Source organism: Saccopteryx bilineata, chromosome 1, assembly GCF_036850765.1.
Source record: "Saccopteryx bilineata isolate mSacBil1 chromosome 1, mSacBil1_pri_phased_curated, whole genome shotgun sequence".
Taxonomy (NCBI): domain Eukaryota; kingdom Metazoa; phylum Chordata; class Mammalia; order Chiroptera; family Emballonuridae; genus Saccopteryx; species Saccopteryx bilineata.
This window is the reverse complement of record NC_089490.1, coordinates 111,424,843-111,449,839: the sequence shown is the minus strand read 5'-3', so window position 1 is coordinate 111,449,839 and position 24,997 is coordinate 111,424,843. Positions and strand designations below refer to the sequence as shown.

At 38.0% G+C, this 24,997-nt stretch overlaps 1 protein-coding gene and 1 pseudogene across 1 annotated transcript; one reads left to right on the top strand and one right to left on the bottom strand.

Moving 5' to 3' along the window:
• Nucleotides 1-57: 57 nt before the first annotated feature.
• On the top strand, nucleotides 58-5,138 carry LOC136319305 (taste receptor type 2 member 42-like; annotated as a pseudogene).
• Nucleotides 5,139-9,740: 4,602 nt separating this feature from the next.
• SMIM10L1 (small integral membrane protein 10 like 1) lies at nucleotides 9,741-13,382 on the bottom strand. The gene has a single exon (XM_066264301.1). The coding sequence runs from the start codon at nucleotides 13,235-13,237 to the stop codon at nucleotides 12,758-12,760; it is 480 nt and encodes a 159-aa protein (XP_066120398.1). The 5' UTR covers nucleotides 13,238-13,382; the 3' UTR covers nucleotides 9,741-12,757.
• Nucleotides 13,383-24,997: the final 11,615 nt, after the last annotated feature.

The following is a 24,997-nucleotide window of genomic DNA, read 5'->3' as shown; positions in this document are numbered from 1 at the left end:
AAGTCACCTGAGACATTGAAGAAAATGTAATGTCTCTTTTGAGAGATCAGTATAAGTATGGGTTTCTATCTGATAGGGTTCAAGAAGATGTGCCTTGCTATAAAATTTTTAGCAGGTAAGCTAGATAGAGTAATTGAGCCAACTTACAAGTAACCCTTCTTTCTGTTAAGTGGGCTTTTGGGATAAATAAGTTACTTTGAACCTAGGAGTAAATCCATACTTATTACAGGGCTTTATTTCTGACAGAAAAGTATAGTGATGGACTAATAAGAGAAGACTAAGTCACAGGCTGGGCTTATTGCAATTGATGTACTGTAATCTGCATAAATGAATGGCACCTGAGATCAAGTTCTGCGCCTACACTTTCTCCATAACAAGAGCCTTTGTGGAGGACCCAACAGCAGCCAAGCCACAATTCAAGAAAAGCTACTCCCAACACATGCATTGCCAGTCCAATACAACCTGGAGAATAAAGACTGGAAGAAAGACTGACATGACTATATCCCACTCTGGGAACAAAGAGTTGGGGAAAGAAAGATATTATCATTGATTTCTTGTTAACTACCCTCTATCACTCACCAAATAAATGTTCATTTTAAGAATCTGGGTATAATCCACTGTTTGTTTCCATTTGTCCACACAAGTGATTTATAGGAGAGAAACAAATAGCTCATTACTACTGATGAAACAGTTGTATCTCTGATCCATAGGTCTAGTGCTGAAGGCATCAGATAAGACATAGATCAAGCATATAGCAAGGCACATTTTCTTGAACCCTAGTGATTGTATATATCAGATAGAAACACATACTTATACTGATCTCTCAAAAGAGACATGACATTTTCTTCAATGTCTCAGGTGACTTACCTGCTATCAATTTGTAGGTGGCTTCTCCTTGGCAAGATCTTGATTAGACCCCATCTCCTCTGAGCCAAGGAAACCCTGTAAGGGGTATTTGCATCATCACACAATCATTCTCAATTCTGTCATTCAAGTCAGTGGATATGTTGTTTAGAGTAATCTATGTCCTATTCAGGGCCACCCTTCACGAGAACAAATTGATCTGAAAAGTTTAATGAATTTGAGGAACAGATAGAGGCAAACTTTTTTGTCTTTTTGTATACCAAATCCCATATCACAGACTATAGATTTTCAAATTTTCCTTCTTAAAAAAATAGCAATACAGATGCAGACTTTGAAGACCAAATAAATACCCAACCATTCTTATTTTGAGCATGAAATTCTAATGCTTGTCAGTGTGGAGGTTGGTTTTAGTAAGTTGGACTGGCCCTGTCTTGGGCTTGTCATGAGGAAGAGCCAGTGGGGATATGCTTGCCCTCTAAAGATTTTGAGGGGGAAAAAAAGAAGCTCCCTGTTTTGAAAATTAAAAGAGTATGCTATATGAAACAAAAGTCTACAATGAAATTGAAAGGATGTTCAGGGATAGCAGTGATTAAGCCAGGCAAATATCTTCCATTTGTGAAAGATGAAATCTCTGTCCCTTCGAACTATGGCCCTGACTCCAGCTAATTCTTGTTTTTGGGCTGGGGTACAGCCATAGAAACAGTAAGTGTCTCTCCTACCTAAATAAACACAAAGACCAGTACTTCAATTTAGTGATTATCAAAGGAGTTATTGCTAAGTTCAATGTATGGAAGTTCCACGTTGTGGTTCAAAAAGAAATAGAAGCCTACTTCTTTGCTGGCAAATAAATAGAAAAGCTTGCTATTTATAGGATCAGATGGATCATCACAGCTAGGGGAGCATGTGTTGCTGGCTTCTCTGTGAGTACTGGGAGATCTATAAATGTCGGCTTGAGGAGGGGAAAGACAATAGAAAAAGTCAAATAGAAAAGCTCATGCATGTTATTTCACTGGAGATGTCATAGATACAGGGAGGAAACAGGTCAAAGAAGACTTCTGTATGTATTTTCTCACTATTCCTTGGAGGAAATAACATTCTTTTACTGATCAAATCAATGTTCACAAATTTTCTGATTTTAATTCTGGCCCTTATAGGTCTAGACTAATTATTTTGGACTTTCACTATAACATATACATAAACTTAATTGTTACCTGTCCAAAAATTTTGTAACAATCTACCTTATATTTATATATACAATAACACTTTTTCATGATAAATATATAACACAACCATTTTAAGAATGAAGCATGTAGAGACAGTGCAACCCAGGAGTTGAGACAGGTCTGTAGTTACTGTAAAAATAAAAAAATGTGATTCTTACCCTGGACTTTGAATTCAATTCTCATAGTGTACGGTGCTTGTGATTTTTAAATTTGTCCTTACATGCTTTAGATTGGGTTGCTTCTTTAATGTCACTATGAACTCAAGTATTCTTTAATGACTAAGCATCTCTTGGCTGACTTGTTGCTATCTGGCTTTTGTCAACTGCTAAAACATGCCTACCAGTGGAGTTGTCTTCTTCAATAATCTTCTATACCATTTCAGAGCATTTATAAAAACATCAGAGATCTCTAGGGCCTCCTTGCCCCACTGTCATGAAATCTAAAGTATCCTACCCCTCTCCAACTCCCTAGGCTTGAAAGTAGTTCTCTTTCATGAGGAAAAGTATAAAGGCCTCCACATCCTGGGTGCTAGACCAGAACTACAAGGATTAGAGAGCAGTGTTGGTTATTTCAGTAATCATTCATGAGTTCATATATTATATAAGTTGTAAATTTTCTCTAGTTTTAAAGAGTTGCTTTCTTTTCTTGCATTTATACTAGTTTCACAGTCAAGTCTTATTTTCTCTTTTTCTGTGTTCCCAATAGAATTATCAACTAAGTTAGCACTCATTCCTTCAACAAATAGTTATTGAGGAACTGACCAGATGGTGCCACAGTGGATAGAGAGTCAGCCTGGGATGCTGAGGACCCAGATTTGAAACCCTGAGGTCACCCGCTTTAATTTAATTTAATTTTTGTTTTGAGTGTGGGTTCATCTGTCTTGAGCACAGGATCACTAGGTTGAGTGTGGGATCATAGCCATGACCCCATGGTTGCTGGCTTGAGCCCAAGGTCGCTGGCTTGGCTGGAGACTCCCAGTCAAGGCATATATGAGAAAGCAATCGATGAACAATTAAGGTGCCACAACTATGAGTTGATGCTTCTCATTTCTCTCCCATTCTGTCATCTCTCTCTCTCTCTCTCAAAACAAACAAACAAACAATCAAGGACATAGTATTTGCCAAGCCCTCCCTGTTCTAGGAATTGGATATAGATCAGTAGTCAACAACAAAATGGACCCTTCCCTCCAGAAGCTTTCATGGTTGCCATGGTTATGTAGTGGTTAAGGTTATGGGGTGTAAATGCCTGACATTAAGCTTTTGACTGCCAACTGTATGACACAGCTTCTAGTAAAACACTTAGATAAGAAACTAGGTCGCTCCAACCCATGGAGTTCCCCATTTAGAAAATCCTGGGTAATCTAGACCACTGACCACTTGAGTGATTCCACTTTTCTCTTCCTGGGCCCTAATTTCCACTTGCATGTTTTGCAAAAGTTTGTGGGCAGATTTTTGTCACATGAAATAGTAATAATTCATCTAATGTTGCTTTTCCCACCACTCTGTGAGTGCTTTATGTTGCTTCCTCTTATTACACTTATTTAATCTGTAATAGTGTCTAAAATATGGATTTTATTATGTGAAATGAACAAATAATGCTTGTATAATAGAGATTATTTTTAGAGAAAGCTATTAAAATTAAGAAACTTGAATCCAAGTAGCGCTGAGTTTCAACTGCAAAGGAAAGTACAAATCAGTGTAAAGGAATGTCTCCTATCTGCATGCTTGCACACCTGACACCACTCTTCTGGATGTCCTCACAAGCGGAAAACTGCTGCCAGTGCCAATGATGAGTGGGCACATTTACTGTTTAATTTGGAAAGAAGTAGCTGATTAAAAGTAATGTTAATGTTTCTCAGTAAGACCCGTGAGACTGGATCTCCTTGCTCATAGTTCAGACCTACGGCTGGAATAAAAGAGAAATCCTTCAGAGGATAAGTGAGACAGTACCTGAGTTTTCTGGAGCATTTTTAGTATAAAAGTAAAAAGTATCAAATTGAGTATTCTACATTTTGACAGCAAAGAAATCAGTGAAAGATAATATTAGCTCTCTGGATACTTTCTGTAGAAATGCCATGTTTAACTTAGAATACTTTTCTGATAGCTGCAATAACGGGAAAGCTGAGAGATGGGTTCCTGGGCTTAGTTAACTGCATTGACTGGGTGAAGAGTCACTCTCATCAGCTGACTGCATCTTTACCAGCCTGACTCTCTCCAGAATCACTCTTCTTTGGATAACACTATTTTGATTCATTTCTGATGGTGTTGTGGCCACATCTATATGCCACTGATAAACTAACAAAATTTACTGGTATTCTTTGGACACTGTCCAATCACCTAGCTACCTGGTTTGCCACCAGTCTAAGCATTTCCTATTTCTTTAAAATAGTCCATTTCTCCCTGCTTTGCCTGGTTGAGGTAGACTATCAGCAAAGTGCTATTCGTGCTTCCACTGGGGTCTTTGTTCTTCTTGATTTTCAACTCTGTGTTAATAGATACATTCAATGATTTCTGGATGAATGACTATAAAATACATAAAGGAAACTTAATAATGTCTTCACTTGTAAGTAAAACTGTGTCGTAAGAGCTTGTTTCTAATTTTACCTACTTAATTCTCTTTCTTCTGTCCTTGACTTCACTGCTCCTTTTTCTTCTCTCCTAGATGAGACATACCAGGAATCCGCAGATGAATTCCAGCTCTAGGGACTTCAGCACAGAGGTCTGTAAAAGGTCCATGAAAGTGGTGACATCTTTCCTCCTCCTCTTCATACTTTGTGTTTCTTTTCTCCTACTAACAGGTTGGAGTTTCCTCATAGTGTAGAAACAGACAGCCAGTTTGGTTTCCCTGTTAACATCAATTATTTTTCCTTTGGGCCACTCATTTATCCTAATTTTGGGAAAAAGGAAGCTGAGACAAATTGCCTTGGCACTACTGTGGCATCTTAATTGCCACGCGAAAAAGGTGGAAAGTTTTAGGTTCATAGACTTTTCCAGAACTTTTTATATTCCAAGAGAATTAAACCAATGGGGAGACATTGAAGATCCATTTTAACTTCTGTCTCACTGGATTCATCACAAACATTCCCTAGAATGACCTATAAACTAACAACCTACTGAACATAGTTTTAAAAAGCAAGTATTGTCATTATAACACTTGCTAACAACAAAACATGAGACAATATGAAAATATATAATGCGACATGTATTAATTTTATATGCCCTTGTGAATGTTTATTTATATGTGAAAAAACTACATGAGTTTTTAGAAGTAAAAATCCCTTCCAAGCTGGAGCAAGTGAAGTATTTTACAATATTAAGTAAAAAATAAATCAAGGAATAGAAATGCTAGAAACACATAATCTCATAAAAGCAGATATAACTTTTAAAACAAAGAAGCAGATTATAAGGAATTTATGCTAGAATAGATACTATCTTTGCAGAATAAGATAAAATCTACTGAATTTATAAAAGGAAATTGAATAATCATTGCTATGTGCATAATAATACTTATATATCTACTCTACAAGGAATAATACTTATATATCTACTCTACAAGGATCAAAATCATGCCTAGACACAATTTGTGTGTAGGGTCTGTGTGCACGTACAAATTATATGAACACTACTGTCCCTTGTCAGAGAGGATAAACTGACCAACTCCTCAGGGATAAAAACAGTGAGGAAAGTTTATAAGAAAATTCACATATTTGTTTTAGAAATGTTTGTGTGCTGAGTTGACTTTCATTATAAAACAGTTGAAATGAAATCAAAGTATCTGAAAATGTATACAGTCTGAAGGCCAGCAGGTAGTCAAATTGTGCTTGCTAATAATATTACAACTTTGAATATAACAGTTTGAAAATATAGTAATTTTAGAGATGATAATCGTAAACATAAAAAACTATCAATAATGAAGAAATCTTTGTTACGGGTTACAATCGCCATACTTTTTCAAGTGGTAGAGGAAAACAAAAACAATCGAGAAAATAAATGTTGACTATATGTGGGTTATAAATTAATTTTGGTGGGGCAGTGGGTCAAGTGTGGTGCTGGAAAGAATATAAAAACCCTAAGGACTTGTAAAGTGTATTCATGGAACTGTGCTAAATGATGTCTGATGTATCTATGATGATAATGATGATGATGACACATGTATATCCAGACCTACGTATAGATTTAGATTTTTAAACTGTATTCATTATGTTGGACACTATATAAGAAATTACTTGCATGGGAGTGGGGGGAATTGGATGAAGGTGGTCTAAATGTATTAACTGTCAGTCTTAAGATAAATAAGTACTGGGAATATAATATACATCAGGGGTAGTCAACCTTCTTATACCTACTGCCCACTTTTGTATCTCTGTCAGTAGTAAAATTTTCTCATCACCCTCCAGTTCCACAGTAATGGTGATTTATAAAGTAGGGATTTATAAAATTTATAAAGCAGAGTTACAGCAAGTTAAAGCATATAATAATAATTACCAAGTACTTTATGTTGGTTTTTGCTAATTTTGGCAGAATAAATCTTTACAAAACAACTTACTATAGTTAAATCTTTTTATTTATACTTTGGTTGCTCCACTACCACCCACCATGAAAGCTGGAACGCCCACTAGTGGGCAGTAGGGACCAGGTTGACTACCACTGATATACATATAATTAACACTGCTTTATGGTATATTTGAAAGTGTTAAATATACTTAACATTGCTTTATGGTATATTTGAAAGTTTCTAACAAAGAGGATCCTAAAAGTTTTCATCATAAGAAAAAGGACATTTTTTGGTATCTATATGAGATTATAGAAGTCAACTAAACTTAGTCAAGTCATTATGCTGTATACCTTAAACATACAGTGCTGTATGTTAATTATATCTCAACTGAAAGAAAAAAATATAAAGATTTCCTAACGATTAAAGAAATATGAAATTCTAATCATACTGGCTATACTTAGGTTCAGATGTGAGGATAGTTTGGCTTAGAAATAGTATCTTTCAGAAAAAAGTTAAAGATTATCTTGTACTTACTAGAAGTAAGCATATTTAGCTTTAGTTTTTAGATTTACACTTTAATGTTCCTAAACTTTTCTTTAATGACTAAGATAAAAAAATATTTAAACAACTAAGTAAAACCCTTGTTTCTTCTATGAGTTGGATTTAGCAGTAAACATCTCATTAGAAGTAAGGCCTCACTTCTTGTGTACTGAACTTTGGAGAGATGAGGCTCAAAGAAGCAGAGGTCTATTCCTGGTAACAGTGGCACAGAAAAAGGCTATTAAAAGATAAAGCCTGAGTAACAGGCTGAGTAGTCCCTACTGCTTGACTGCATTCTCCCTACTAAACTGGCATTTTGAGATTAAGCCCTGTGCCTCCTCTTTCCAAAGAGCCTGTATTAGATACCTCAGCCATTACACAAGAAAACCTTCTATTGCATCTATAGCTAGTCCCATACAATCTGAAGAGAACCGTATCCTATTCTGAGACCAAATTATTGTAAAAATGATGGTCATTGCTTTTTTATATTGGTACCTTTACTTCTTAATCCCATGTTTAAGTGATTTAGTTTTAAAAATAATTTCTTTATCCTTGCATGTAGAAGTAATCTGCCCTTTGAATTTTAAAGCTTCTATTAATTATATTCCTCTCTGACTTCAGTTTAAGATGCTCTCAAAGTTTTCTTTTTATCAATGACAAAGCTAAAACAGTCTTGACAAACAACAGCTCTATTTGAAAGTGAAAAGGGTACTCTCAGATGTATCGCAATTAAACTACTAAGAATTCCAGTTTCTTCATTTGTTATAGACACTCATGAATGTTCTTTGGCCTTACAGTTGTCCCAAGAGCCTTGCTGAAATCTGTATTTGTGGGGTTTGGGAGTGAGGAGGCATTGACTTCAACTGCAAAGGTTCATGACCTGGCTCCGTGGTAATCCTACTAGGCAATAAACTATCAATTGTTGTAAAAATTGCCAAGGAAATTCCACACCAATGGTAATCCAAGCAGTAGACCAATGTGACGCAATCCTACTCAACTAGGGGATTCTGATAGTTATTACAGGGGTTCTTTTCTTGATCTACTTGCATGGAAACTTCTAAGTCTACCTTCAGACTACTTTCCAAGTTCAAAGTTTCTGGCATTAGAATTTCCCTCTCCCTCTCCTTTTGTCCCTACATTCCTAAACCTTACGTTCCCATTCCTTTAATGGGTAATTCCTTTCTCCATGTGTAGGTCCTATTTTCTTTCTGACTCTATCAAGGGCTATGGTTGCTCCTCCACCAGGACAAGCCTCCATTAAAATAATAAGTTAGTTAGGTCTCCTCAGGGTAGTGATGGGCATAGCTTCAAAATTCATGATTACCTGTTCACTAGCCCTTTCCATCCTAGGGGTAATGTCCTTTCCCACCTGCCTCCATCCCCTCTCTTCCTCTCCCATAAATAGGCCAAATGGCTTTAGGCAGCAGAGTATAAAATAACTTGAACTTACACATCAAATCATATTAAATATTTATATTCTAATACATAAAACGCTCAATAATTATATTTTTAAAAAAGATAATGCTATTACCTAGGTAATATGTTTGAAAATTTGAGAAAACAAGATTATTCAGAATTACTTAAATATTAAAAAATTGAACCCCTGATCAAATGTATCTTTAAGAATAAACGAGATTCAGTTGCAGTTTGGACAGTTACTATGACCTTGTGGAAAGTTACCCTCTTTAAGTCCCCATTTCCTTATCTGTGGTCTGGAAAGTAACTATGACCGTGTGAGAAGTTACTTAAACTCTAAGTCCATTTCCTTGTATGAAAACTAATAACAAAAATGTTTTCCTCACAGGGTACACATGAGAATTATGGAATATATATAGAATTATATTTAAATATAAATAACTTTTCATAGTTCTTGGTATTAATTACATGTGTTCTCTCAATTTTAAATTCTTGTTCCCTAAGCTTTAAGTTATATGTTACTATAATCACTATTTCTCTTTTATGGTTCAACTCTGTCACCATTCCCAATCATTATCAGTCATACCTCATAAACAAGCTTTTTAAATTTATTTTTTATTTCAGTGAGAGGAAGGAAGCAGATACTCTTGCATGTGCCCCAACCAGGATCCAGCCAGCAAGCTCACTAGGGGGCGATATTCTGCCCATTTGGGGCATTGCTGTTGCTCTGCAACCAAGCTCTTTTTAGAACCTGAGGTGGACGCCATGGAGCCATCCTCAGCGCCCAGAGCCATGGCTGCAGGAGAGGAAGAGAAAGAGAGCAAGATAGAGAAAGAGAGAGAGAGTGTGTGTGTGTGTGTGTGTGTGTGTGTGTGTATAGAGGGGGAGGGGGCAGGGTGGAGAAGCAGATGGGTGCTTCTCCTGTGTGCCCTGACTGGGAATAGAACCCAGGACATACACACACCTGGCCAATGCTCTACTATTGAGCCAACTGGCCAGGACCAACAAGTTTTGTTTATTTGGCCAGAATTACACTATCTAACTTAGCTTTACCATGCTTAAATACTCTCTGGACCAATCAATATTCATGATGGACTGAAAAAGCTCAATTTATGCATAATAAAGTAGATCACCTTAATATCAAGGGCAAATATATCTTTATTTCCTTTATTGACTAATGACTAGTTGTAAAAAATACACTAGTTTGGCATTCATTCAACAATATTTATTGTGTACTTTATATTAGGCAATGCTCTAAGGTTGGGACAGAGCAACGAACAAACAAAATCTTTGGCTTCATGGATGTTGCCTGAAAGGATGCCAAGAGGAATAAAATTACTCATAAATTCGAACTGGTTTAGTCAGGGCAAAAATATTATTTCCTCCCCTGAAAAACTGCATCGAGTTGCATCATGTGGGAAGAAAAATACACACCTTTTTGAAGAATAAATGTTAAATGAAGGGGCTTTCATTCAGTTCCTACTATATATTTGCTGACACTCTAGGCTTTAAAATACAGTATCTTCCCTCACAGTGCTCAAATCTAGTTGAAAGATGATAAATAATAAGTTTGCTAAAGTGCCTTCGTTTCTTCAGTGTAACAAAAGACTGATCTGAAGGGAAAAGGTTGAAGAGGGTACACATTCATGTTGCCTCCCAGAGCATCTCTGTATCCCATCATTCCAGGGTTAATGGCAATCACATTCTTTTATGTTACAAACTGAGACATTAGTGCTTCTAGAGAATAGGGATGCCCGCTATTTGCATCAAATTATATTTATATTTTAGACTAAAATATCTTAGTTTCTGCACTCTATCACAGTCATATGTAATTACTGAGAAGAGATTAAAGCAATTTGTCTTACTTGATATTAAAGAAACCTGATAACTAATGAATTAGGCAACAACAATAAGGCAGCCTGTGAGAAAGCCATAGATTGGTATAAACACAGCCCTGGATGGAGTAAAAAAAACAAACAAAAAAATGAACTCTCTAATCTGGTCTGAGGAATCTGGGGAAAATTTGATGGAAAAAGTTACAGCTAAATTTAGGCATAAAACACAGGCCAAGTAACTACAGGGGAGGGGTGGGAAGGCAGGAGAAAGTGTAAGTAGAAAGAGGAGGCTGTGCTCAAGTTTCGCTGGAGACAAGGAATAAAGGGTAGGAACAATTACCAAATCCAGACATGGTGCTAGATGGGGTGCTTATCTTGCATGCCTAGAGTATACTTGTTTGTTGAACATAATTTGTGGAAATATAGAACACTGCAAATATTTAATAGTTTTAAACCTTGCTTCTTCAGCTCAAATGTTCACCTAAAATCTTGCAGGCTCTTTCTCACACCCCTCAGGTTACTACCCTACATTTCTTTAAGACTGAAAATCTCCATTGGAAAAGCAGGCATTCCATGAGTTTTAAGTTTTTTCATCTGTTGAGATATTGTTATAACAAACACCACTTATTGTGCATATATCAAGCACTAAAGCAGGCTTATTTTTAATTCTCAGACTGATGGGTCAAGCTGAACACTTGATCATCATTTAATAATTGAGGAAACTGGGGCTTAGGAAGATTAATGGACTCACCCAAGGCCACAAAATTATAGTTTGCATTTTAACAAAGGTCTGCCTGATTTAAAAACCCAATCCTTTTACTGGTGGCTCTAAGCCAGCGGTGAACATTTCAATTTCCTGAACAATCTTAAAAATAGTTTATTTCATTTTTAATCAAGCAAATAAATATAGTTAAGAAAACTCAAAATCATGTTAGATTGGTAGTGGAAAACTGCAATCCTCCACCTTTTTTCTACCCATCCCTGATGTTTTTTTTCTGCAACCACACTTTTAACTCTTAGCTATTTTTTATTGCCCAGTTTTTGAATAACATTTTCAATACTGCTTTTTTATTGACTGCTTCTCCCCCATTACATACACCTCTCCTCTCCACCCCCCAATGTTAATCATATTATATCCATATTGTGTTTACATAATTATGACCGACTTTATGACTAATATTATTCACAGTTGAGCTATGCAGTGTAGTTCTTGTACAACTTATTTTCCCTGGGGTTCATAATTGCCTCAGCTGTTTTCTTATTTTTTAAAAACCTGCAGACTGCTAATTAATCTCCAGACTCCCTGAAACGCTACAAATCTCTTGATTCTGTATTTGAACACACCAAGTATTCTCAGTCTTTCTTTCTGAGACATTCCACTGGACTCTCCAACTTTAGACCCTGCTAATTGACTTCCTGTTCTCTTCTACTCTCCTCCGTTTAATAAAGCTACATCCATATTTTAGCAACTTTACGGCTATTCTCTAATAAAATGTCTTTCCCCCCCCTCTAGGACACTGTAACTTTCAACTTCCTACTTTAATAAAGATATAGCTACTATTCCATTTACCTTCTCCTCCCTTCAACATCCCCAATTGAAAACTGTATTTTTAATTTTACTTTGTAATCATAATTGTTTTCTTGAAAGAAAAAAAACCATCAACAGCATTTACGTAAATTGATCATTTAAATGTTATTCATTAGTCAAGCTCTGTATTATAACTGGATTTCCTTTTCTTTGGCATCAAGGTCTTGAACCGTGCTACTCACAGGGGCACTGAAATAGTCCTAAAACTTCAACGCTGTTCAAAATCCTGCATTTCACATTGTTTGGTATTAGAAGGATGCTCTTCCCTGTAGTTTTTATTCCCCACTGAAAATCGATGATTGTCATTGTTCCTCTTGTGGCACGAAGAAAAATATATGCCTTCCACATCATATATTTAAGATCTTTAGGGTCATCCTCATTCAATATTTTGCTTACAATACAATCCAATATTCCCGAAATTTAGGACTTATTTTAATTCGAACCATAAACTTGTATTTTACATTTTTTCCTGAAAAATATAGTAGTCTTCCTTTTTCCTAATGCTTGCTGTTCGTTCTAATTTTGTTTTAAGGACGCACAGCTTCTTCACTGCTGTGGGCCTTAATGAAATTCTTCACAGTTCCTGTAACATATTGAACGTTCTCTGTCTAGCTAGCCACAGCAGGAATATCAAAGCCCGTCTGAGAGAGAACTCGGCTCGGAGCGGTGAGCGCAGCCGCGGAGGGTGCCGACGTCCTCTCGCGAGACTGACTGGTTCTTTTTCACTCCGCACCGCCGCCAGGCCTCCTGGGAGTCCGCCATTGTGCTGGCCCGAGACCGTTAGGTTAATCACGGCTCTAAAAATGTACCTGCAAACGGATGTTGAGGATCACAGAGCCCGCGACGTAGAAGTACGGGAAATTCATGCGTAGCTGCCAGGCCAGCTCGAAGAAGGCGAGCAGGGTGCGGGAGAGCCCCTTGCAGAATACCCCGTACGAGCTGGGGGCTACCGCCGGGCTGGAGACTCCGAGGGCCAAGGAAAACGGAACAGTCGCGATGGCCATGGCCGTGGCCCCGGTGTCGCCGTTCGCCCAGCGCTTGGTGCCGAGGATCACCGCTGGGCCGGCTGACTCCCGACCGATAGCCGGGACGGCGACGGGCGGAGGCACTAAGCCGGTGGTGCTCCCTCTTGCGCCTCGGTCTGCCGCGTCTCCTCTGAACTGCCGGGCCTGGCGCTGCGGGCGCCCCGCCCCTTCCGGTCTGCGTCTGCGAAGGTCGTTAGAGTTTAACGTGTGGTGGGCGCGGGACGGTTGTTTATATGTACGTGCCGCATGCATTACTTCATAGAGCCTGTATGAGCAGTCATACAGATACAATTTTCACTTTAAAATGAAAGTAAGCTTAAAAGAGGAGATAGAAGAAAATAAGTATGTTAAGAAGGTATGGGGAGTTAAAAATATCTATTTGTATTCTCCCTTTGGACTTTCTTGTATTCTAAAACGTATCTCTGGAGTCAAATTTTTCCTGTATGTCTAGAAATAATTATATACATAGTTTACAATGAGTTTATAATTTTACAATGTTATAATAAAATCAGTGCAGGTTTTTGTTTTGTTTTTTTTTTTTGGTGTCCCCCCCCCCCCCAAGTTGGAAGCAGGGAGTCAGACAGACTCTGGCATGCGCCCCACCGGGATCCACCTGGCATGCCCACCAGGGGGTGATGCTCTGCCCATCTGAGGCGTCGCTCTGCTGCAACCGAGCCATTCTAGCGCCTGAGGCAGAGGCCACAGAGCCGTCCTCAGTGCCCAGGCAAACTTTGCTCCAATGGAGCCTTGGCTGCGGGAGGGGAAGAGAGAGACAGAGAGGAAGGAGAGGGGGAGGGGTGGAGAAGCAGATGGGCGCTTCTCCTGTGTGCCCTGGCCGAGAATTGAACCCAGGACTTCCACACTCTGGGCTATGCTCTACCACTGAGCCAACCTGCCAGGGCTAGTACAGTTTTAAATGTGCTGAATGCCCCCTGAAAATATCAAACTATGTTCAAGAATTGTCCATTTGCTGTGCTTATTACTTATTGTTATTTACAGAAAACTTTGCTTCTAAATGAGGAAAACGTTAAAAGTAGGTTAATCCAGGGGGGGCAGGGGAGGGAACTGAGGACCATAAGGCAAAATTTCTCAGCTGCAAAATATTTTTGTTTTTAGAATCTCCCCCTCCCCCCCCCACCTTCCTGCCTTCCTCCCTCCCTCCCTTCCTCCTTTCTTCTTTCCTTCCTTCCTTCAATCCTCCCTCCCTTCCACTTTTGAAATTTTTTTATTAATTTTAATTTATTATGTTAACATGGATTCAAGTGTCCCACTGAATGCAACACCCTCCTCCACCCCTGCATTCCCACCCACACCCCTTTTCCTCTCCTAACTTCCTCCCCCCTTCCTGTTATCTGTATCTCTGTGTTATATATTATATACATAATCTCACTAATCCCTTTACCTCTTATCCCATCGCCTCATCCCCCTTCCCTCTGACAGCTGTCCCTCTGCTCCCTGTGACCCCACCTCTGCCTCTATTCTGTTCCTCAGTTCACTTCATTAGATTCCACATATAATTGTTCATTAGATTTCATATAATTGAGGTCATCCTTCCTTTTTCACTAGAGGTGAACTTCCTATAGTAAGATATGAAACCTATAACGTGTAGATTGTTTTCCCCTGCAGAAAGTTAATGAAATATTTCTGTTAATTTCATTTGCAGTTATAAAGAAGCATTCCTCTACTTTGACCTAGAGAATGTTAAAGGGGATGTGCATTGCCTTTAAAGTTATGTGGATGGATATAGTAACATTATAGAGAAAAATAAAAATGGAAGATGTAATCTAAAGATTCAAATCAAGACCATTCTGTGGACAATTCTATCAGGAAATATTTTAAATAAGGTGACCAATTGTCCTCCTTTAGGCAGGACAGTCCTTCTTTTATAAGTTTCATCCTTCCTCGGAAAGTGTCCTACCTAACATGTCCTCCTTTTTGATAATGGAAGACTAATCAGTAAATGTCTGTATTTGATTGATGCAGAGTTGATCCATTGTGTGTGATGTGACGTATTTGTATCTAAATGAGCACTTTTTCCTTACAATTATTATTAAAAATTAATAGGCATGTAAGCATAATTATAATATAAAATATTACAAATATTTTTATTATGCATTTATCATATTATAGTGTATTGCAATGAATAAAATGTTTCTTTTATTTATGATATTGTTTTCTTCAATTTATTTTTGTCCTCCTTTTCATTGTCAAAAAGTTGGTCACCTTATTTTAAGGGTAGTATTTAAAGGTATTTTTCCCATATGTTTAATCCAAATCCATCTTCTCAGAAAACTTTTGCCACAGTTTTTACTCCAGTTGTATGGCAAAACAAAGATAACATATTGTACATACATAATTGTATGGGTAGCTGATTAATGTTTTTCTGCAAGATTGTCTAATGTTTGAGCCCAAAGCTAGCAGTCTGGCAGTTAGGAAAAGAAGATCATGATTATGCTGGAACCCTACAAGCATGAGCTAGAGCCCCATGAGGATGCACTGAATCATGCCTGTCCTTGTTGCTGCTGACTGCCGCGGACCAGCGCAGCTCCAAATAACGGTGTGGAATTAAGGAAACACACTTTGTCAGAACAAAACCGATGGGACCGGGAGGACTCTTCAAACTGCCTGGCAGTATCTGAGTGCCTCACAGCCCCAGTTCGCTTTATTATATGGACCTATGCAAATCAAGGACCCTGATACAAAGTTGCACATCAAAGGCTAGGACAGGAACTCTCCCAAGGCAAAAACAGGATACATTAGTGAAATTTACAAACATCTGAAACAAACAGAGTCAGAGGAAGGGTATATATATTGCTTCCTGCAACCCAAGGAAGGAAGTGGAGTGGGTGCAAACACTCAGCATCAAAGCCAAATATGGGGATGGAGGGGGTAGAACTTAGCCCCCTGCCAAGCCTCGAATCTATAATGGCTTTTTGCCATTAACGGTCCACAACATATCCCCCTTTTCTTTTTAATTTGTGCTGAGATTTGCACTCATCTGATTTTCTAATTTGGAGGCAGATGGAAAAAATACAAAACAAACACAAAATTAGTATAGCCAATGCTAACAGATACCCAAAACAAGTATACCAATACATCACAGTGATCAAAGCCTTTGAGCAAACTCTTTAAGCTAATACAACAAGAATCTATAAAAGAGTAATGTCCTTAAAGTGTTCACCAAGTCCAAGTTGGCACCAACACCATTCCAAATCTCTGCAAATGCAACCCAACCCCAGTTCAGTCCATCAAAAATTGTCACAGGAGCAGGAGTCCAGGAAAAGTCCACATTCAGGAGAAGTCCTCATGGCACTGGAATTGCCGTCACACTTCCACACTCTGCAGTTAGCGTCAAAGTCCCAATGACCGCTGCTCCTAGCTGGTAATGACCCAGGTAGACTGGAAAAGCCATTCGCAGCACGCATGAAGACGGAGCTTCCGTTTTCTTTAAACTGGAAAGATGAACCCAGGGGTCCTATACTGGAGCTTTACAGCCATGGAGTGGTGAGGAGAACGTTGGGATACACTAAGCTGGGTGGCAGAGGTAAATTTGTAAATTGGCAAAAAAGGAAAAAAGGAGCTCTGAATTAGGAGTAGGTCCTAGCCTAAACTATGAGTGGGGCATTGAGGCAGGAGGAATAAAAGAAAGACTATATATTAATCAAAGCAGCAGAAAACAGGACTATCAATACCCACAACAGAGATCTTCGAGGGAAGAATTAAAAACCTGAATATTCAGGCAAGACCTAGTTAAATAGCCCTTGTGTAAATGAGACCAGTCTACCAGCTACTTGGAAGAAATACCCCAGGCTCGTCCACAGTGTCGAAGATGGGGCCGACGGCCCTGGGCACCTTTTAGCCTTCAGTGGCAAATCCCAGTATTCTGGGCAAGGTTAGGTCACAGGTGGCTGGAGCAGGGCTGGAAGAGACTGAACCCTCCCTTAGAGGAGCGAGGGGGAAGCCTACCTTCCAGTGTGTCCCTTCTTCCTCACAGCAAAGGCATGTAAGCCTGGCAGGCTTTGGCTTAAATGACCATCCTTTCCACTATTGAAGCAGGGCCCTGATGAAGTTCCAGTTGGAGCGTTGGAGCCTCTGAGGGCGTATGCCAAGAGCTAGTATTTTACCTGATCTCCTTTGGGCTTTTTCGGCCTCTTGGTACCTTAAAAGCCATGCTCAGAAGATCTCGCTGAGGGGCTTGAGAGTCCCTATCTGCCTATATATCTGGAGCTATTCAGAAAAGAATAAAACAGTGTCATTAGCTGGAATCAAATAAAAGTAAAAAAAAGGGTAGTAGTTTGCAGGACAAAAATTTGGGCATCTCTTGTACATCAGCATTCAAGATAAACTGTTTGAAGTAAAAAGTGTAACAGGGTAGACCTGCAGGAGCTCCCCCTTTCTTTTTATATTATTTACAATTGAATCACACTTTACAATATTTTGACTTCTATTGCAAGAAATTCTTGACTTTGTTAACTTTTAACAAAAATAGAGTAAAAGCACCTCCAAACAACATTCCCACACTTATCAAAACACCCCCTTAACATTAATTAACAGGCACTTTAGAGAGTACATATCAAAACTGAAAAATCCCATTGTGATCTTCATTATTCTTCTACAGCAAAAAAAAATCTTTACACCTTTATTATGTAAATCTATGCTGCTTCAAGCCTTTCACTTGCGGCCTGGAGCAGCCTGGCCAAACCAGCAAGTCTTTTGGATCCAAAATGAGCGTGCTCTACTTATTCCAAACAAAATTATATTTATATAGGGAAATGAAATTATTCCCGTTTTGTTTTCAATACTACAGCCGGCACTTCCAAAACTATTATCATCATTACTTTTCATGTAAGGACTTAATTCAGGCCTTATAAACAAAAACACTTAGACATTAAACAAAGACTTCACATACAATCACACAAATCAAGAGTGAAACCCGGGGTTTTAGAGATTAAACTATGGCCTGCTTGATCTTAAGTAGGGCTACCTTAATAGGATCGTAATAAGGATATATACTAAACAGAGATCTCTCTCGAAAAATCTCAAGACGGCCGTATGAGATTTCTATTCAGCAATACCCAAATCAGGCCCTCCTTTCGCCCTCTTTTCAAGCAATGGATCAGGAAAAAAAAATGATCTAAAATATTAAAAAAATTAGATAATAATTGAGAAAGGGAAGAGAGCATAGTAAGTCTTATGCAATTGCTCTTGTAAAGTGAGTCTCTCATCTAGAATCATGGTGTCTCACCAGTCGTTCAGGGATCCACCAAGGAGCTTCAGCAGACCTAGGAAAAACACACACATATCCTCGGCCCCATAAGAGAACAGGGTCTGGCCCTTGCCAGATTCCTGTGAGTGGGTCCCTCCATCGCACTTCAGGGAAGGCTTTCCTTGCAGGGTTCCAGAGTCTCTCTGCTGCTGAATGACCCTGTACATCAGTATTCAAAAAATTTAAAGTGAAAAGAGCATGACAAAGAAGATTTGCAGGAGTTTGAGGGTATAATTCCCCTTTTTTAATTTTTTCCAATTGGTTTTTAAGTGTTTGATGTGCACGCTCTACAATGCCTTGACCCTGGGGATTGTAAGGAATTCCCGTCCTTAGGTCAAGTCCAAAGGTCTGAAAAAATGTAGTAAATGCTTTTCCTACATATGCAGGAGCGTTGTCAGTTTTAATCAGTTTAGGAAGTCCAATAATAGAAAATGCATACAAGCAATGAGCTATAACATGTTTAGCAGCCTCTCCTGTTCTGGCAGAGGCTACTATAAATCCAGAATAAGTATCTACTGTAACGTGGACAAAGGATTGTTTGCCAAATGAAGGTATATGAGTAACATCCATTTGCCAAAGTTGTCCCGGTAGGAGTCCTCGAGGGTTAATTCCAAACGAAGGGACAGATTGTAATATAGGGCACCTTGGACAAGATTTAACAATCTGCTGTGCTGCTTCCCGAGAAAGTTGAAACTGTTTACGCAGGGCTGCAGCGTTCTGGTGATGGATACTATGAGACTGAATAGCTTGATCTGTCATGGTTGCTCCAATAATTTTCTTTTGGGTAGCTTGATCAACAAGGGCATTCCCTTGCGCTAAAGCTCCAGGGAGCATGGAGTGAGCTCGAATATGTCCTATAATACACGGAGCTGTATGTTGACGTACAAGTCTTTGAAGAAGGAGGAACTGCTGAAATAGTTCCTCATCAGCAGTTGTCCCTAAGACAGCAGTCTCTATAGTGGAAACAACCATAAGTAAATATCTGCTGACTGTATATAAATTAAAGGAGGAGTATGGCAAATGCTGAAAAGCCATGATAATGGCATGTAATTCTACTCTTTGGGCTGATTTTAAGGTGACTGTTTCAGTATAAAGTTGTCCATTGATTATTAAGCCTGCTATTCCTGAGCTGGATCCGTCAGTAAAGATTGTAGGTGCTTCAGGAATGGGCTCATTAACAATTGTCTTAGGAAATATAAAGGTAGTAATTAATGAAAATTGAACTATTTTATCAGCTGGGTAGTGAGAATCAATTTGGCCTGTAAAATTTGCAAAAGCGATTTACCATTTTGTGGAAGTTTCCCAGAGCCATTGTTGTTGATCCTTTGAAAAAGGAACAATAGTCTGTGGCTCAAAACCTATAAGCTGCAAGAGTCGCCTACGCCCCTTGATAATCAAGGAGGCAACAAGATCAAAATATGGAGATAAAACTTTCTTAGGAGTAACAGCTAAATGAATCCATTCAATAGGACCTGAAGCTTGCCACAATAGTCCTGTTGGAGTGTAACTTGAGGGACATATTAGTAGGGCAATTGATTCCTCAGGATTTATGCGTTTTAGTTGTGCTTGCTGCAAGGCCTTTTCTACAAGCTTTAAAGCTTGTTGTCCCGCAGGTGTAAGTAGCCGAGGAGAAGCTGGTTCAGCTGAGCCTCTAAGAATATCAAAAAGTGGCTTCAGTTCTCCAGTAGTTAATTTCAAGGAAGGTCTAAGCCAATTAATGTCTCCTAACAGTTTCTGGAAATCGTTTAAAGTTTGCAAATGATCTGTCCTGATTTCTATTTTCTGTGGGCGAATTTGTTGTCCCTCAATAATTTGTCCTAAATAAGAAAAAGGTAAAGATTGCTGTACCTTTTCAGGAGCTATATAAAGTCCTGATTTTTTCAGAGAATATTCTAGTTGTTGCAAAATGGTCAACACAGTGTCTTTATCTGGATGAGCAATAACGATATCATCCATATAATGAATTATGTATGCCTTAGAGTGTTGCCTTCGTACTGGAGAGATGGCTTGAGCAACATATTTTTGGCACAAGGTGGGACTGTTGGCCATACCTTGAGGCAGAACTCTCCACTGGTATCGCTCCATGGGAGCCTGAAAATTAAGTGAAGGAACACTGAATGCAAAACGCTTGCAATCATGAGGGCTTAAAGGAATAGTAAAAAAGCAATCCTTCAAATCAACAACTATAAGGTGATAGTTCCATGGAATGGCAGTAGGAGAAGGAAGTCCTAGCTGGAGAGGACCCATAATTTCCAGTCTTATTTATTGCTCTCAAATCTTGTAATAGCCTCCAGTCTCCTGATTTCTTATTTTTTTTTTTTTATAATTTTATTTTTTTAATGGGGTGACATCAATAAATCAGGATACATATATTCAAAGATAACAAGTCCAGGTTATCTTGTCGTTCAATTATGTTGCATACCCACCACCCAAAGTCAGATTGTCCTCTGTCACCTTCTATCTTGTTTTCTTTGTGCCCCTCCCCACCCCCTATCCCTCTCCCATTACCCCTCCCCCCCGTAACCACCACACTCTTGTCAATGTCTCTTAGTTTCAGTATTATGTCCCATCTACGTATGGAATAATACAGTTCCTGTTTTTTTCTGATTTACTTATTTCGCTTCGTATCATGTTATCAAGATCCCACCATTTTGCTGTAAATGTTCCGATGTCATCATTTCTTATGGCTGAGTAGTATTCCATAGGGTATATGTGCCACATCTTCTTTATCCAGTCGTCTATTGATGGGCTTTTTGGTTGTTTCCATGCCCTGGCCACTGTGAACAATGCTGCAATAAACATGGGGCTGCATGTGTCTTTACGTATCAATGTTTCTGAGTTTTGGGGATATATACCCAGTAGAGGGATTGCTGGGTCATAAGGTAGTTCTATTTGCAGTTTTTTGAGGAACCACCATACTTTCTTCCATAATGGTTGTACTACTTTACATTCCCACCAACAGTGTATGAGGGTTCCTTTTTCTCCACAGCCTCTCCAACATTTGCTATTACCTGACTTGCTAATAACAGCTAATCGAACAGGTGTGAGATGGTATCTCATTGCCGTTTTGATTTGCATTTCTCTAATAGCTAAAGAAGATGAGCATCTTTTCATATATCTGTTGGCCATTTGTATTTCTTCCTGGGAGAAGTGTCTATTCATATCCTCTTCCCATTTTTTTATTGGATTGTTTGTTTGTTTGTTGTTGAGTTTTATGAGTTCTTTGTATATTTTGGATATTAGGCCCTTATCTGAGCTGTTGTTTGAAAATATTGCTTCCCATTTAGTTGGCTTTCTGTTTATTTTGTTATCAGTTTCTCTTGCTGAGCAAAAACTTCTTAGTCTGATGTAGTCTCATTCATTAATTTTTGCCTTCACTTCTCTTGCCATTGGAGTCAAATTCATAAAATGCTCTTTAAAACCCAGGTCCATGAGTTGAGTACCTATGTCTTCTTCTATGTACTTAATTGTTTCAGGTCTTATGTTTAGATCTTTAATCCATTTTGAGTTAATTTTTGTACAGGGAGAGAGACTGTAGTCCAGTTTCATTCTTTTGCATGTGGCTTTCCAGTTTTCCCAGCACCATTTATGAAGAGGCTTTCTTTTCTCCATTGTGTGTTGTTGGCCCCTTTATCAAAAATTATTTGACTATATATATGTGGCTTTATTTCTGGACTTTCTATTCTGTTCCATTGGTTTGAGTGTCTATTTTTCTGCCAATACCATGCTGTTTTGATTGTTGTGGCCCTATAATAGAGTTTGAAGTCAGGTATTGTTATGCCCCCAGCTTCATTCTTTTTCTTTAGGATTGCTTTGGCTATTCGGGGTTTTTTATAGTTCCATATAAATCTGATGATTTTTTGCTCTATTTCTTTAAAAAACGTCATTGGAAGTTTGATGGGAATTGCATTAAATTTGTATATTGCTTTGGGTAATATAGCCATCTTGATTATATTTATTCTTCCTAGCCAAGAACAAGGTATATTCTTCCATCTCATTATATCTTTTTCGATTTCCCTTAACAATGGTTTATAGTTTTCATTATATAAGTCCTTTACATTCTTTGTTATGTTTATTCCTAAGTATTTTATTTTTTTTGTTGCAATCGTGAAGGGGATTATTCTTTTGAGTTCCTTCTCAGTTGTTTCATTGTTGGCATATAGAAAGGCTATTGACTTCTGTATGTTAATTTTGTATCCTGCGACCTTATTGTATTGGCTTATTGTTTCTAGTAGTCTTTTTGTGGATTCTTTGGGGTTTTTGATGTATAGGATCATATCATCTGCAAAAAGTGATACCTTTACTTCTTCTTTTCCAATATGGATGCCTTTTATTTCTTTGTCTTGTCTGATTGCTCTGGCTAGAACATCTAGTACCACATTAAATAAGAGTGGAGAGAGTGGACAACCCTGTCTTGTTCCTGATTTAAGGGGGAAAGCCTTCAGTTTAGTGCCATTTAATATGATGTTAGCTGATGGTTTATCATATATGGCCTTTATCATGTTGAGATATTTTCCTTCTATACCCATTTTGTTGAGAGTCTTAAACATAAAATTGTGTTGTATTTTATCGAAAGCCTTTTCTGCGTCTATTGATAAGATCATGTGGTTTTTGTTCTTTGTTTTGTTGATATGGTGTATTACATTAACCGTTTTACGTATGTTGAACCATCCTTGAGATTCTGGGATGAATCCCACTTGATCATGATGTATTATTTTTTTAATATGTTGTTGTATTCGATTTGCTAGTATTTTGTTTAGTATTTTAGCATCTGTATTCATTAGAGATATTGGTCTGTAGTTTTCTTTTTTTGTGCCATCCTTGCCTGGTTTTGGGATGAGGGTTATGTTGGCCTCATAAAATGTGTTTGGAAGTATTGCTTCTTCTTCAATTTTTTGGAAGACTTTGAGTAGAATAGGAACCAAGCCTTCTTTGAATGTTTGATAAAATTCGCTGGTATAGCCGTCAGGGCCTGGACTTTTATTTTTGGGGAGGTTTTTAATGGTTTTTTCTATTTCTTCTCTACTGATAGGTCTGTTTAGGCTTTCTGCTTCTTCTTGACTCAGTCTAGGAAGGTTGTATTTTTCTAGGAATTTATCCATTTCTTCTAGGTTGTTGAATTTAGTGGCATAAAGTTTTTCATAGTATTCTACAATAATTCTTTGTATATCTACAGTGTCCGTGGTGATTTCTCCTCTTTCATTTTGGATTTTGTTTACATGAGTTCTTTCTCTTTTTTCCTTGGTAAGTCTTGCCAAGGGTTTGTCAATTTTGTTGATCTTTTCAAAGAACCAGCTCCTTGTTCTATTAATTTTTTCTATAGTTTTTCTGTTCTCTAATTCATTTATTTCTGCTCTGATTTTTATTATCTCCTTTCTTCGGCTGGTTTTGGGTTGTCTTTGTTCTTCTTTTTCTAGTTCCTTAAGGTGGGAAGTTAAGTGGTTCACTTGGGCTCTCTCTTGTTTGTTCATATATGCCTGAAGCAATATGAACTTCCCTCTTATCACTGCTTTTGCTGCATCCCATAGATTCTGATATGTCGTATTGTCATTTTCATTAGTCTGTATATATCTTTTGATCTCTGCACTTATTTCTTCTTTGACCCATTCATTTTTTAAAAGTATGTTGTTTAGTTTCCACATTTTTGTGGGATTTTTTTCCTCTTTTTTGCAGTTGAATTCTAATTTCAAGGCTTTATGATCAGAAAATATGCTTGGTACAACTTCAATTTTTCTGAATTTGCTGATGTTGTTTTTGTGGCCCAACATATGGTCAATTCTTGAGAATGATCCATGTACACTGGAGAAAAATGTATACTCAGTCACTTTGGGATGAAATGTCCTGTAGATGTCTATCATATCCAGGTGCTCTAGTGTTTTGTTTAAGGCCACTATGTCTTTGTTGATTCTCTGTTTGGATGACCGATCTAGAGCCGTCAGCGGTGTATTGAGGTCTCCAAGTATGATTGTATTTTTGTCAGTTTTTGTTTTAAGGTCAATAAATAGCTGTCTTATATATTTTGGTGCTCCTTGGTTTGGTGCATATATATTAAGAATTGTTATGTCTTCTTGATTCAGTGTCCCCTTAGCCATTATGAAATGGCCATTTTTGTCTCTGAGTACTTTTCCTGTCTTGTAGTCAGCATTATCCGATATGAGTATTGCTACACCTGCTTTTTTTTGGATGTTATTTGCTTGGAGTATTGTTTTCCAGCCTTTCACTTTGAATTTGTTTTTATCCTTGTTACTTAGATGAGTTTCCTGTAGGCAGCATACAGTTGGATTTTCTTTTTTAATCCATTCTGCTACTCTGTGCCTTTTTATTGGTGAGTTTAATCCGTTTACATTTAGTGTAATTATTGATACTTGTGAGTTCCCTATTGCCATTTTATATCTTGCTTTCTGTTAGTTTTGTGTCTTGTTTGATCCTTCTCTTTCGTTTTTCTATCTTTTGTTTTTATTTGGTTGTATTCCATACATCTTTCCTCTGTTGCTATCTTTTTTTATCTCATGTGCTTCTGTGGTGGTTTTTTCAATGGTGGTTACCTTTGAGTAATGAAAAGGGTCCCTACCCTGTTCATTGTAGTGAACTATTTTGTGAGTACTTTTGCACTCCATCGTCCTTTGCTACTGTTAATCTCCATCTTCTCCCCCTCTTTCTTTTTGTTGTTGTCACAGTTTAAATTTGGTTTTATTGTGTTCTTCTTGGAGCTTTTTTTGTGGCTCTGTTTTTTTTTGTTCTTTGTA